This window comes from Lepisma saccharinum, chromosome 11 (genome assembly GCF_977018435.1).
Source record: "Lepisma saccharinum chromosome 11, izLepSacc3.1, whole genome shotgun sequence".
NCBI lineage: Eukaryota > Metazoa > Arthropoda > Insecta > Zygentoma > Lepismatidae > Lepisma > Lepisma saccharinum.
In genome coordinates this window covers 16,155,781-16,171,403 of record NC_139239.1, presented here as the reverse complement: position 1 = coordinate 16,171,403, position 15,623 = coordinate 16,155,781, and the positions used below count along the sequence as shown (strand labels likewise).

Here is a 15,623-nt window from a genome sequence, read left to right as displayed (position 1 = left end):
TACTCGGACAAAGCATTGCATAAAACACGAGGCCTCTCCGATGGTGTAGTGGTAATATCACCGCATTGTAATCAAAAGGTCCCTAGTTCGATACACGGTGGATGTACACAGTGATTGAGAATCCACTTTAAACTGCAAGACCATTTATAAAACTGGATTTAAAACATAATTCAATCTTAGAACAGGGAAAATCAATGTAGTTATGCATCATTACCTGCTATTGTATTTGCCACAGACTGTACAGTCAAAATCACCTCTGGACTGTAACGACCTCACTGACTTTCATCAAGATCATTAACACCGACTTTCCAATGTTCGCGACTGCAAGTGTGGACTGAGAATTTGTGTCTAAGGTTTGTAAACTGAATAGGGGTTCAATATTGCAAGACGGTCACTTTCGTATGTATTGACATGACGATACAGTAGTTTGTTTCGTTATTTTAAGTACATTAGAGGATATATTGAAGCTTTTCTCTGTAAAGTAACGTAGAATTCAACATCACAGTCTTCCAAGCACACTCCTTTACTGCATAGTAGAACATTCTTCTGCAGCGTATTTGACAATAAAATCCAAAGGAAACGATAAACTTGAAATTAATGGAGACATTTATCTATAACTGAAATGGAACGTAATAAAGAGCAATGCAGAGAGACATTATGAAGGTTCAATGCGGATAAACTTGAAACATGTTTCCTTTAAACTTCTTCAGTTGCCTTAGTAGGCAATACAAAAGGAGATTCCCAGTGAGAGCTCCAGTAATTTCAATTGTACATTTCCAAGACCATGGGTTTCACTTTTATCACACAAGAGGAACACGTGGATAACGGGCAAATATTAAGGTAAACAATCTACTTACTCCAGACGTATATAGTTGCCACGACAACCAGGTAGATGCCCGAGTTGTGCAGATTAAACCGGTTAACGTTTCCTTGTGTTACGTTCTGAGTAGGTTAAGCTAACTAAGCTTGTTTACATCCATGTAAACGCACTTCGCTAATTTTATTTTTGTCACAAACTCATTGAAAGCAGGTCTTGTGCTACACATTTGTGTGAAAAGTAAGATCCTTGACGAGCAGACATGCCTTAGGTTTCAGGACATGTTTCTCAAATAGTGGAATGGATTAAGAGTCAACTAGTACGTTATCCGATTTCGTAAATAAAGTTTTGTAGAGAGAAGTAACAAATCAGCCAGACGTCTCTGGCCAACTTTGTCCTTTCTTTCGTAAAAGAATCTTGCCGAAGTATGTTTTATTACTCCTATGGTATATGCCCAATCACGTTTGTAATATTGGCAATCTATTTTAAAGAAGTTTTGGTGTTAATTCAATCAATCAAAACGAGCATTTTCCTGATATGGAAATTTTTTCGCTAGGCCACGCCAATATCTATTATATTTTATGAAAGATGTCTCTACTAGAAAATTGTCACAAAACACATAATGTGTTTTAAATTACTAATTCTTTAAATATAAGTAAATAATACACACACTTTGATTAAGTGTGAAACACAACATCACACACTTTCTGCTTGCACACTCTGTTCTTTTGATGCAAATTTCGATGAAAATTCTGCAGAATCGAGGTTTGTGTACTTGAAGTTTTCTAGAAACATACCGGTACGATGACGCCAGGATTTTAGCCTTCCATATCAGCTTATTGCCTCGTATTTCTGTCAGTCAGTCTTTGAACCCTTCACTGATTTGGTGCATTTGTTTTTCACCAAAAGTACTGCGTATTTTGCGAACTGTTTCCCAATATCTTTCTCCACAATTTTCCTTCGTGCAACGTTCCGTGACTGCTAATCGGAACGTACCTGCATGACAGATGTGGAAGTTACAGTACTGCAAAAACAACAGAACCCGCAATTTAAATCTTGCGTTCTTATTGGAAGACCCTTTCCTCGTATTATTGAAAATTTACACCAATATCATTATCTTCATAAAGCAAATTAATGGAGAAAATAACATTTTCATGTACGTAAATCTGGTAAGTATGGCCAGAGATATGAACAGTTTTGTGATTGAGAGAGATTTTCATCTTTGAATATACAATTGCGGGAAAAATGCATATTTTGTAAATGCTTATATTTCTTAACTATTCTAGCTAGAACAAGAAGAGTTATTGGATCTGATTCGGATTATTATGCATTATTGTTGAACATTGTCTTTTCAGTTTATTTTTGAAGAATTCAAAAGTATTGTTCCTAATCTGGTTAATAAAATATGTAGACAAAATGTTCAAATTGAAAATAACTGGAAGTATCCCAGTACCTAACAAACTCTCCATCCTTCTTAAACCCGAAGGTTCATGGCTGCAGCAACACAGGCTTTCCATCTGTCCCTATCTTGAGCAAGATCTATATACTCTTTTCCATCCCTACCGATTTCCTTTAGGTCCATCTCAACGGTGTCCCTCCATCTTCGTCTGGGCCTTCCTACAGGTCTCTTACCATCAGGTTTCTCAACAAGAATCCTGTAAACTCCTCTTTCCTCTCCCATTCGTGCCACATGGCCTGCCCACCTAAGTCTTCTTGATGTAATTATTCTAATAATATCTGGACATGAATACAAATTATGTAGTTCTAAATTATGTAACCTTCTCCACTCACCTGTCTCCTCATCCCTTTTAGGTCTAAAGATTTTCCTAAGGATCTTATTTTCAAAAACTCTCAATTTATGTTCCTCTTTCAATGTAAGGGACCAAGTTTTACACCCATATAATTCTACAGGCAACATTACTGTTTTGTATATTTTAACTTTTAGTTTTTTAGATATTAAACGAGAAGACAAAAGTTTATGAAGAGAGAAGTAACATGCATTTCCTCAATTAAGGCTACTTTTTATTTCCTCTTTAATATCATTTTCACTTGTTAATATTACACCTAAGTATTTGAATTTGGAAACTGGTTCCAACGAGTTGTTATCAATAATTAGATTTTGATTATTACCTAACACTTGGTTTCGGCCTGTAAGCATATATTTAGTTTTCTCTTTGTTAACTTCCAAACCTATCTCTTTAGCAGTTTTGAAAAATATTTTAGCATTATTCTTAATTGTATTTATATCATCCCCTAATAAGTCTACATCATCTGCATATGCTAACAACTGAGTCCCACCATTTAATTTTAGTCCTTCGTTAGTTTCTTTTACCTTCATAACAGCATATTCTAAGGCAAAATTAAAGAGCAATGGAGATAATGCATCTCCTTGTTTTAACCCATCATGAATTGTAAATTTGTCAGACACATTAATACCCACACGAATTTTACTTTCTGTTTCACTGGTGCATATTTTTATCATACTAACAAGCTTCTTAGGTATTCCAAACTCTACTAATATATTATATAATTTATCTCTTTTGACCGAATCATTTGCTTTTTTGAAATCAATGAATAGCTGATGGACATTTTGATTATATTCCCACTTTTTTTCAAGTGTCTGTCTGATGTGAAAAATTTGATCTGTAGTTGATCTGTTACGTTTAAATCCACATTGACAATCACCTATAATTTCATTAGCATATGGAGTTAGTCTTGTTAAAAGATAATATTTTATATGTTGTTGAGAGTAGAGAAATTCCACGGTAATTATTGCAGTTCATTTTATCACCTTTTTAAAACACAGGAACAATTATGGATTCTTTCCACTGTTGAGGGATTTCTTCTTTATTCCATATTAGACAAATTAATTTATGAATTTGACATATTAATGAATTTCCACCATATTTAAATAACTCAGCTGGTATTAAATCAATGCCAGGTGCTTTGTTATTCTGTAGCCTTTTAATAGCATCTTTAACTTCAGTTAAGTTAGGTTCTGGAACTATAGGTTCTGCTGTGTGGACTTCTTTTACTTCTGATTTATCTCCTACATGGACATTTAAAAGGTCATTAAAGTAGTTCTTCCATCTATTTAGAATATCGCTTGGGTCAGCTAGAAAATCACCGTCTTTATCTTTTATCAAGTTTACTTTAGGTTGCCACCCCTTTCTAAACTCATTTACACCTTTATATAAACCTCTGATATTTTTATTTTTGCTGTTTGTTTCAATTTCGTTAATTTTGCTTTTCAAGTAATCTCTTTTTTTACTTCTAAACGTGCGGTTAACTTCTCGCTTTATTCTATTATAATTGTTTAGATTTGTATCATCAGAGTTATTTAACCACCTAAGTCTAGCCTGATTTCTTATTTCTATTAGATTATGACATTCATTACCAAACCATGGCTTATTTTTTCTCGGTTTATGGTATCCTATACTTTCTTTAGCTGCTGATTGTATTGCATTACGTATGTGCTCCCAATTCTTATTTACGTCTGTTTCATTTATATTTTCATCATCATTTAAATCCTGCAAAACATCAAATCTATTTATTTGACAATTTAATTTGGTAATTTTTGCATCTCAGCACCTAACAGTCTGATTTTGCTGAAACTTGCGGCAAGTGAAAGATAGGATTTTTCTCTCTTGCATAAAATAAATATTTCTTAACGTAATTCAAATAACAATGAACTGAATATTAACAGTAACAATAACAACAAGTAAATCTTACGTACCGGCCAGCAATAAAGCAAGGTTTAACAATTGATTTCATTCAGAACGTTGATTGCAAATTATTTTATTTCATGCCTATAAAGAGATATATTTTCATCATCATTTAAATCCTGCAAAAAATCAAATCTATTTATTTGACAGTTTAATTTGGTAATTTTTGCATCTCAGCACCTAACAGTCTGATTTTGCTGAAACTTGCGGCAAGTGAAAGATAGGATTTTTTTCTGTTGCATAAAATAAATATTCCTTAACGTACTTCAAATAACAATGAACTCAATATTAACAGCAACAATAACTACAAATAAATCTAACGTAACGGCCAGCAATAAAGCAAGGTTTAACAATTGATTTCATTCAGAACGTTGATTGCAAATTATATTATTTCATGCCTATAAAGAGACTCGCCCACTTTCGGCGTGGCCATTGGCCACGTCTTGTACGCTCGCATGCTTGACCTTCGGCACGTTGTGGGCGCAATCATGTTATAGATGGGGTTCCTCAATGATCTTAATGATTTTTAAGATGCGTGCATGTTGTATTGGATGAAGGGAAACAAGTGTATAAGTTCGCTTTTGTGTGTATGTGCTAATATTTTACAAATATTTAACACATATTATTGTTTAGTTTCATAATAATAAACTGGGTACATACGATCCGTTTCAAAATATTTATATATTTCATATAAACGAATTAAATAGCGACATGTCTCGTGCGCTCGCCGACGTGGTTCGCTTATTTGAAAAGTTTTGAACATAACGTTATGTGTGTTCGGCCTCTTGTTTGCTTTCTTAATAATAAGCTGGGTAAGTAAAAACCGTTTCAAGTTAGTTAGTTGGATGTTTTCTGTAAACAAATTCAATAGGGACACTAAATTGGAAAAGCAATATTTACGTATTGTGTCATTTTCACAAGTTAAAATAATCTGCATAACAGATTTTTTATTTTGTCCTGTATGACAGGTACAGCAATTGTATGTTCCTGCCCAGCAGGGCTGTGGAAATATCCGCTACGTTTTGGTTTGTATGCAGATTTGCATAACAGATTTTTTATTTTGTCCTGTATGACAGGTACAGCAATTGTATGTTCCTGCCCAGCAGGGCTGTGGAAATATCCGCTATGTTTTGGTTTGTATGCAGGAACAGGCATGACACCTGCAATGGTACATAAAATTTTGATATTTGCTTGGGTATAATTTCCTGAAGCCTGTACCTAATAACAGCATCACAGCACAGCTCTGTCAGGGATAGGGACATTATTAAATATGTATACAGATCCAGGTATGTATTCTTATCTTAAACACAACACAGCTCTGTTACTATTATTTCAATAACAATATCAACAAAACAAGACACTATACACAACATAGAACAATTCTATGCTTGTAAAAATATCAGCAAGGCTCCATTCTAAATATTGATTCAATTTTTCACTTCACCTATCCATAACAATTCCAAGCTTGTTCCTCATAACAGCATCACCGCACAGCTCTGTCAGGGAAGAAACATCTAGATGCTATCAACAGTTCCCTACTTGTAATTGTTAGGGATAGGAATATTGAATATAGTTGTATCTTCTATCTATTAAAGATTCCAAGGCTCTGTGTGTGGGATTTGAGCATCACCACACAGCTCTGTCAGGGATGAAACGTCTAGATGTTATCAACAGTTCCATACTTGTAATTGTTAAGAATAGGAATATTGAATTAAGTACGTATCTTCTATCTATTAAAGATTACAAGGCTCTGTATCTGTGTGGGATTTGAGCATCATCACACAGCTCTGTCAGGAATGAAACATTTCAGCAATAGTTCCATGCTTGTATCAATATTTATAATTGTTATAATTGTTGATATTGAATATAGATTTAATTAAGTATGTATCTTCTTTCTATTAAAATATCTAGATTCCAAGCCTCTGTATCTGTGTGGAATTTGAAGCAGCACAGCTCTGTCAGGGATGAAACATCTAGATGTTATTCCAGCAACAGTTCCATGCTTGTATAAATATTTGTAATTGTTCGAGATAGGGATATTAAAATATGTAGATTCCAAGCCTCTGTATCTGTGTGGAATTTGAAGCTTGTTCCCAATAACAGCACAGCTCTGTCAGGGAAGAAACATCTAGATTTAGTTCAAACAGTTCCATGATTGTAATTGTTAGGATAGAAATATTGAGTATAAATTTAATTAATTATATATCTTCGATCTATTAAAATCTCTAGATTCCAAGGCTCTGTATCTGTGTAGGATTTGAGGCTTATTCCCAATAACAGCACAGCTCTGTTATGTATAGGAAACATGTAAATGTTGTAGAAATATTTGTAATTGTTAGGGATAGGAATATTGAGTATAGATTTAATTAAGTATGTATCTTCTATCTATTAAAATCTCTAGATTCCAAGACTCTGTATCTGTGTGGGATTTGAGGCTTAGTCCCAATAACAGCACAGCTCTGTTAGGGATGAAACATCTAGATGTTACAGCAACAATTTCGTGCTTGTAGAAATATCAGCAAGGCTCTGTGTCTGTGTGATTTGTAATTGTTAGGGATAGGGATAGGATATTGAGTATAGCTTTAATTAAGTAGGTATGTATCTTCTATCTATTAAAATATCTAGATTCCATGTTTGAAGCTTGTTCCCCATAACAGCACAGCTCTGTCAGGGATGAAACATCTAGATGTTATTTCAGCAACAGTTCCGAGCAAGGCTCTGTATCTGTGTGATTTGTAATTGTTAGGTATAGGGATATTGAGTATAGATTTAATTAAGTAGGTATGTATCTTCTATCTATTAAAATATCTAGATTCCAAGTTTGAAGCTTGTTCCCAATAACAGCACAGCTCTGTCAGGGATGAAACATCTAAAATGTTATTTCAGCAACAGTTCCGAGCAAGGCTCTATGTCTGTGTGATTTGTAATTGTTAGGGATAGGGATAGGATATTGAGTATAGATTTAATTAAGTAGGTATGTATCTTCTATCTATTAAAATATCTAGATTCCAAGTTTGAAGCTTGTTCCCCATAACAGCACAGCTCTGTCAGGGATGAAACATCTAGATGTTATTTCAGCAACAGTTCCGAGCAAGGCTCTGTATCTGTGTGATTTGTAATTGTTAGGTGTAGGGATATTGAGTATAGATTTAAATTAAGTAGTATAGCAATTTCTTTCTTCCTCGGGTTCGGATTTAAGATTATTTGTTTTAATTGGGATTAGACATACCCTTCCGATTGACCGATGAAAGATAGCTATGAACCTGCAAACTGGACCCCCATAGGTACGTGATACACTATAAATCAAGTAATTTAATTTCTAGAACATAAAGTTCACTGGATAGGATTGGATGACAGTTTATTTAACAAAACTTCAATTTTGTATTAGAACAATAATATTATACATACATAAACTGTCATTAATAATTATGATCTCAACGATAACATTAATACATAAATCAAGATAATTTTCACTAGTTATTCTTAACTAATAATTGGCTTTCTCTCCTTGTGCTGACTATTTAATTGGTCTCATTATTCATCCATGTTCAAATGATTGCCTAAGAGAATATTTCTATGTTAAATTTCCCCCTTTTCCTACTTGTCTGTAATGACGATCACTCGGTAAAGATCAACAAGCAATTTAATATAATACTACCAACAACTCTACAAAATTAAATAATGTTAAACTAATTATCTACAAAAGAACTGGAATTAAACCATCACCACTACGTTCGTCTAAGTCCCCTGTTGACCTCTCCCGTCACGTCGAGTGCCCTGTTGGATTGTGATGTTCAACGTGAGCCAGCTGGAAGTGAAGTGTGGAGTGTGTCGGTTTAGGATTCTTACATCCAACCGGCAAACTGAATGACGTGACCTGCGATCAGTGCCATCTATTGGCTTTTACCTTCTTTCATTCAGAGAGAGAGAAACTAAAATCTTACACAGGCTATAAACTGCCCTCCCCCAATACTTGAACATTACCTGTGGAGGATTTTAACATATATATAGAACAATATTGATCGCTTACAATAAACAAAATAACACAATTAGATACTATTGTTGTTTCTCACAAATATCCTTCAATGTCCTTAGGATTCCTTTTTCATTAGCTGTTGATTGTCGACATATCTGTACCATTGAGGAATACCTGTCAATACAAAACAATCAACAGTATCTCAACTCACATTTGACAACACATTCAAGAATATATATATGATGATTATGAACATGAAAAAACACCATTGTTTGACTGACTCACTTCCTATATACTCTATACAGTTTTATTTGATCAATATGACAACGTTTTTCAACAGATGGATTTTCCACCTTCTCTAACAATACAGAAACTGGGGTTAAAAACTTCTTGATTACATATGGACCCTCATACAGCATACTTAATGACCTTGTAATACCATCCAGCAATGATGCTTTAGGATGAGTCCTTACAACTACTTTATCATTGATTTGATACGTCACATTACTGTATTTTTTCTTGTAACTTTTTTCACGTTTATGCCACTCACTTTTCATTTTTTCTAATGCACGAGACCATTTTATTTGATTACCTTGGGTAAAATCTAACATTTCATTATCAGTCAATTGCCAATTTTGCAACAATGGATCAAAAAGTTTCCTTCCTAAGAAGAGTTCTGCAGGGGTACAATCTATTGATTGATGGTTAGTGTTATTGAAACAATATTGTAAATAATACAAATATTTTGACCACGTCGATTGATTGGTGGAACAAAAACATCTTAGAGCTTGTTTCAGATTTCTAATCATTCTTTCACACAAGTTTGCTTTTGGATTCCATGGACTAATTGTAATATGTTTGCAACCAATACCATATAGAAATTCACTGAATATCTCAGAAGTATAATAACTAGCGTTATCTGAACAAAATTGAGAAAAATATCCAAAATTTGAACAATATCTTTGCAAATGTTGAATTATTATTTTCGACGAAACTTGTCGTAATGCTTGATACCAAACATATCTACTAGCATTATCTACAACTACTAGTACATACTTAAAACCATTTGAATTTGGCAAAGGTCCCAAAATATCACAACTCACTCTCTGTAAGGGATGCTTAATGATTTCTGATGACAAAACACCCATTGGAGTTTTATTTCTTTCCTTAGCTAATTGACACAATTCACAGCTTGTTACTCTATCCTTTACAACATCGACCATATTTTCCCAAGTAAAATTTCTTTGAAGTTTTCTCAAAGTTTTGGACCAATTTGAATGTCCTCCACCTATGGCATTGGTGTGATAATATTGAATTAACGGTTCAATTAAGTGTTTGGGGACTAGTACCTTGAATGGCTGTCCTTTATTTCTAGTTTTCTTGTATACAATTCCATTAGGCACACAATAATTAGGAACTTGTTCATTGGCCTTGATTTTGTTCTTTATGACCTTTATCTCATTATCTTTATCTTGCTCAGATAAAATGGAATTTAACAATGTAGGAAAACCCCATAAGTTTAAACAAACAGAATCAATTTCAGATTTATCTAAATCATCGGTATCGTACTGAGAATGATCATACATTCTTGAAAGAAAATCTGCAATTACATTACTGGATGATGGAATATGATGTAAATCAAAACTGAATGAAGAAATAAATTCAACCCACCTTGCAAATTTACTGTATTTCTTCGCTCTCTTCAACATGTGAAATAAGGCCATATTATCTACTCTAATGGTAAATCTTTTACATTGCAAAAAATATTTGAATTTCTCTAATGCTTGAACTAGACTGGTTAATTCTAGTTCATATATTGTTTTATTACGTTCTGTCTCCTTTAATCTCCTTGAAAAGAAATATACTGGCTTTAGTTTACCTGAATCATCTTCTTGCATTAGACAAGCACCATAGGCTTTCAATGAACTGTCACATTCAAGAACGAATTTTTTTGAAAAATCAGGGAGAGCTAGGAATACATGCTCAAGAAATTTACCTTTTATTTCTCTGAATGCATTTTCATGAAATTCAGTCCAACGAAATTTATTCTTCGGGCTTCTAAGTTCATTTAATGGTCCTATTATTAGAGCATATTCTGGGATAAATGAACTATAATAATTGAGTACGCCTAAAATTCTCATTAATGATCTACGATTTTTAGGTCGTGGAAGACATTGAATCGCTTTGATTCTTTCAGAATCAATATGCATTTGCTTGTCTTTAATTACATAACCAAGAAATTTTATTTCTTTCAACATAAATTTACTTTTGGATTTGGAAAGTGTAACACCATATTTTTTGAGTCTATCTAACACAATACGTATGTGTTCAAGATGTTCCTTTTCATTTTTTGAAACAATGACTATATCATCGCAAAAATATTCAACTATTTTACCCCGTAAATCTCCCAACATTATTTGCATCATGCGTGCTAGACAAGCACTCCCAATTGAGATTCCAAAGGGTACGGATTTAAATCTATAACTTGCTGTTGATGTTGAGAATGAAGTACAATCTCTAGAAGCTTCACTTAATCGTACCTGATGATACGCCTTTCTAACATCTATAACAGAAAACACTGACCCTTTGCTAAGGTTACTTAACGACTCTTGCATTAAATTTGCTGGGAAACCATCAAAAATTACCTTTTCATTTAGTTTTTGGTAATTAACAACAAGCCTTTTACTATTATTCTTCCCTCGTACAACGAAACATGGAGCTGAATAAGCAGATTGTGATCTCTCAATAAGATCAAGATCTAAAAGTTCTTTTACACAATCGTCCACTTCCTTTTGTTTTTCGCGTGACTGTACATAAGGTTGTTCGCGCACTGGTATTTTGTCTTTCAGATGAATCGTGTATTCAAATTCATTAAATACACCAACTTTATCAGAAAATACTTCAGGATATGAATTTAATAACATACCTAGTTCTTCCGTGTATTCATGCGATGTTCCTGGACATTGTTGCTGTTCTCGTTCATGTAGACAGACAGACGGATTATCAGGAATCGACGTATCTTCTGCCGCAATCATGTTGTAGCTACCAGCTGTTGCTCTGGAACGCCAAGGTTGCCTTCGGGTGTTACTTCCTTGCGAAACTCTGTTCCTGCCACCAGACCAGCTCTGCGGAGTTCTCGATTGCCAATGTGACCTTGAACTTGAAACATCACAAACATTAGTTCCTTTACATTTACGTGTTTCCTGAAATGAATGGCTCGTATTAATAACACTGTCCGAAATCCACTTCATTTGCACCTTTTCACGAGAATACGGAAATGTAATAGTTTTGTCATGAAAATTTAATAGAAATTGTCTATCCTTAATGAACTGAACTCCTATGATAAAGTCAATAGGTAAGTCTTCACACACAAATGCACTAATGGGCCATGACATGTTACACAGTTTCAAACTCAAGTCAACTACTTTGTTCAATTTTAAGCTACGTCCTGCACCCAATGTTATTGTCACTTCTTGAAATCTCTCTTTTACATTACAACCTTGTCGCAGTTCATTATATAAACGTTTGTTAATCAAATTGTAAGTACTTCCCGTATCTAAACATGCACTGACACGCTTATTATTGATTTCACTATCAGCAAATACCGCAATTACATCTTGATTATTGCCATCAGTTCTTTTCACTACTGGTAAAGCTGAATTCAAAGTTTGATTATAATTACGCCAAACATTTTCTTTCCTTGGTTCATTAAATCTTGACGAAACTGGTGTAGTGCGAAATGACACTTTACTGGGAAACTGAACATTTTGTACTTTCTTCTGTTTTTCTTGTCCATAAAAATCACGTTTCACATACTGATGCCATTGCATCTTTTCTAATGTTAGCTTAAGTTTACTCAGTGAATCTGGAATTTCAGTAAACAAGAATTTTTCACTAATGTTAGGAACCAATCTGTCTACTAATAATCTAACAAATTCCGGTTCACTCCAATTGACACGTAACAGTTGGGCAGCACATTTCCTGTCCTTCAAAAATTGAAGTGCATCCTCATCTTCCTTTTGTTTACAAAGCACGAATTCTTGGAGCAATTCATTTCTACCTAATGATGTTACATATCTATCTAACAAGTATTCAACCATGTTACTCCACGTTTTTCCTTCAATAATGAATTGTAACCAACTTTCTATCAATTGATGATTAACTTTAGGCGTTACTGCAATGAGTATATTACGCAGTGGAAATAGATTCAAGTCAATGATTTGTTGTAATTTAAACATAAATTCAAAAATTGATCTGGCGTTTAGATTATGCATTAGTGGAAGATGTATTATCATATTATTCAATGTGTCATGAGCTATTTTATTTGACACCTTTTGCAAAGCATTTCCTTCAAATACACATGGCATATTTCCTAATACATTACTTTCACGATTATCATTCAAAGGTGTACTACTCACATTATCCTGCCCAAGATAAATTAAATCAGTTACGGTTTTTACTTGAGTTTCCTTATTGTAACATTCCACTTGTTCAATTCTACCACTATCTAGACAAGTGAAATCTAATGGATCTTCCCCTATTGCAAATGGTCTTTGAAATGTGGACGACATTTGAGGTCGTATCCCGGGTTGCCAATCCGGAGCCCCTATCTGACTTACCGTAACAAATGGATTACTTCTCTGAAATTTTGACATTATCTCTTTTCCATTTCTACCAATTATGATAATGAATATTACTTGTCATAGTTCTATCGAACCATGCTCTGCCTTTTATAGCCCTTTCTTTCTTGCTCGGGTTCGGATTTAAGATTATTTGTTTTAATTGGGATTAGACATACCCTTCCGATTGACCGATGAAAGATAGCTATGAACCTGCAAACTGGACCCCCATAGGTACGTGATACACTATAAATCAAGTAATTTAATTTCTAGAACATAAAGTTCACTGGATAGGATTGGATGACAGTTTATTTAACAAAACTTCAATTTTGTATTAGAACAATAATATTATACATACATAAACTGTCATTAATAATTATGATCTCAACGATAACATTAATACATAAATCAAGATAATTTTCACTAGTTATTCTTAACTAATAATTGGCTTTCTCTCCTTGTGCTGACTATTTAATTGGTCTCATTATTCATCCATGTTCAAATGATTGCCTAAGAGAATATTTCTGTGTTAAATTTCCCCCTTTTCCTACTTGTCTGTAATGACGATCACTCGGTAAAGATCAACAAGCAATTTAATATAATACTACCAACAACTCTACAAAATTAAATAATGTTAAACTAATTATCTACAAAAGAACTGGAATTAAACCATCACCACTACGTTCGTCTAAGTCCCCTGTTGACCTCTCCCGTCACGTCGAGTGCCCTGTTGGATTGTGATGTTCAACGTGAGCCAGCTGGAAGTGAAGTGTGGAGTGTGTCGGTTTAGGATTCTTACATCCAACCGGCAAACTGAATGACGTGACCTGCGATCAGTGCCATCTATTGGCTTTTACCTTCTTTCATTCAGAGAGAGAGAAACTAAAATCTTACACAGGCTATAGTAGGTATGTATCTTCTATCTATTAAAATATCTAGATTCCAAAACTCTGTATCTGTGTAGGATTTGAAGATTGTTCCCAATAACAGCACAGCTCTGTCAGGGATGAAACATGTAGATGTTATTTCAGCAACAGTTCCGAGCAAGGCTCTGTGTCTGTGTGATTTGTAATTGTTAGGTGATAGGGATATTGAGTATAGATTTAAGTATGTATCTTTTATCTATTGAAATATCTAGATTCCAAAACTTGTTCCCAATAACAGCACAGCTCTGTCAGGGATGAAGCATCTAGATGTTATTTCAGCAACAGTTCCAAGCAAGGCTCTGTATCTGTGTGATTTGTAATTGTTAGGATAGGGATATTGAGTATAGATTTAATTAAGTATGTATCTTCTATCTATTAAAATATCTAGATTCCAAGGCTCTGTATCTGTGTGGGAGAAACTTGTTCCCAATAACAGCATCACTGTTATGTATAGAAACTATTGAAACATCCAGATGTTATGTTCCGAAATATCAGCAAGGCTCTGTGTTTGTGTGAGATTTGAAGCTTGTTTGTATCAATATATGGCTTCAACCATCTTGAGTGCCTGAACCTCAAAACTTGTTCCCAATAACAGCATCACTGTTATGTATAGAAATTATGGAAACATCTAGATGTTATTTCACGGCAACAGTTTATAACCGATTATTGTAAGACTCTTCCTCCGGAACGAATGAGGAGAAAGAACACTTCACACCCCTCTTAAGTAATAGACTGTTCTGGACTTTTGGCGCACAAAGAGGGCAGTCGGCGAAAGAGAGTTACAGCGTCTGGTCTTTGTGGTTGAAGTCCGCGCGTGCGTTGCTGGAAAAAACGCGAAAAAGTTTGCAGTCGTTCGAGCTGTTGACATTTTTTTAGTTTTCATCACCGCGAGATCCAAAAGTGCATAGATAGTTCGAGCCCAAAGGAGAACACGAATGGTGAACTTGTAGTTTGAAAGACGAAAAGACTTGTAGTGTGATGAATCGACGAGAGGTGACTTCTACCGGACTTTTTAAGGATACAGACAGGAGGAATGAAGAGGAAGTGCTAACCAGAAGTTGAAGAATACTAGTGCTCAGTGATTTGATAGTGAGTATTCTTTAAGTGTTTAGAGCTCTCAAATATATGGCCTTTTTAGCGTCGATCGTTACAAAGTTAAAAGTACAGCGCTGAACTATACAACCGTGAGTAATAATTTTCAATGTGTTATATTAGCTTCTATCTTGTGTTAGTTTTTAAGTATGGTTACATTTTTGAATCTTCGCCGATACAATCGGGGCACTCTCCGTAAATTCCTGTATCTGAACCTTTCAGTATAAATCAGGTGAAGGAGACTTACCAAGGACCTCCTCATAATTGTTTAATGTTAATTAAAACTTCAGAAATAAAAGTTTGTAAAAGGTTATTTTCTTTTCTGCTTTATACAGCAAGTCAGGTTTTGTAAAAAGCTGAAAATCCTATTTAGCTTGAACGAAAGCAGTAAGCTCATTCTTAAGCTAAATACAACTTTTAATGTTATATGGTGCCCGAAACTCCCGGGAAGTGCCTTAGATTGTCTTG

General features: G+C 34.3%; 1 protein-coding gene across 1 annotated transcript; it reads right to left on the bottom strand.

Moving 5' to 3' along the window:
* Nucleotides 1-8,293: 8,293 nt before the first annotated feature.
* LOC145995382 (uncharacterized) lies at nt 8,294-15,417 on the bottom strand. The gene is made up of 3 exons (XM_083131986.1): nt 15,403-15,417; nt 11,445-11,721; nt 8,294-8,692 (listed from the first exon to the last, which is right to left on the bottom strand). The coding sequence occupies exons 1-3, from the start codon at nt 15,415-15,417 to the stop codon at nt 8,634-8,636; spliced, it is 351 nt and encodes a 116-aa protein (XP_082988112.1). The 3' UTR covers nt 8,294-8,633.
* Nucleotides 15,418-15,623: the final 206 nt, after the last annotated feature.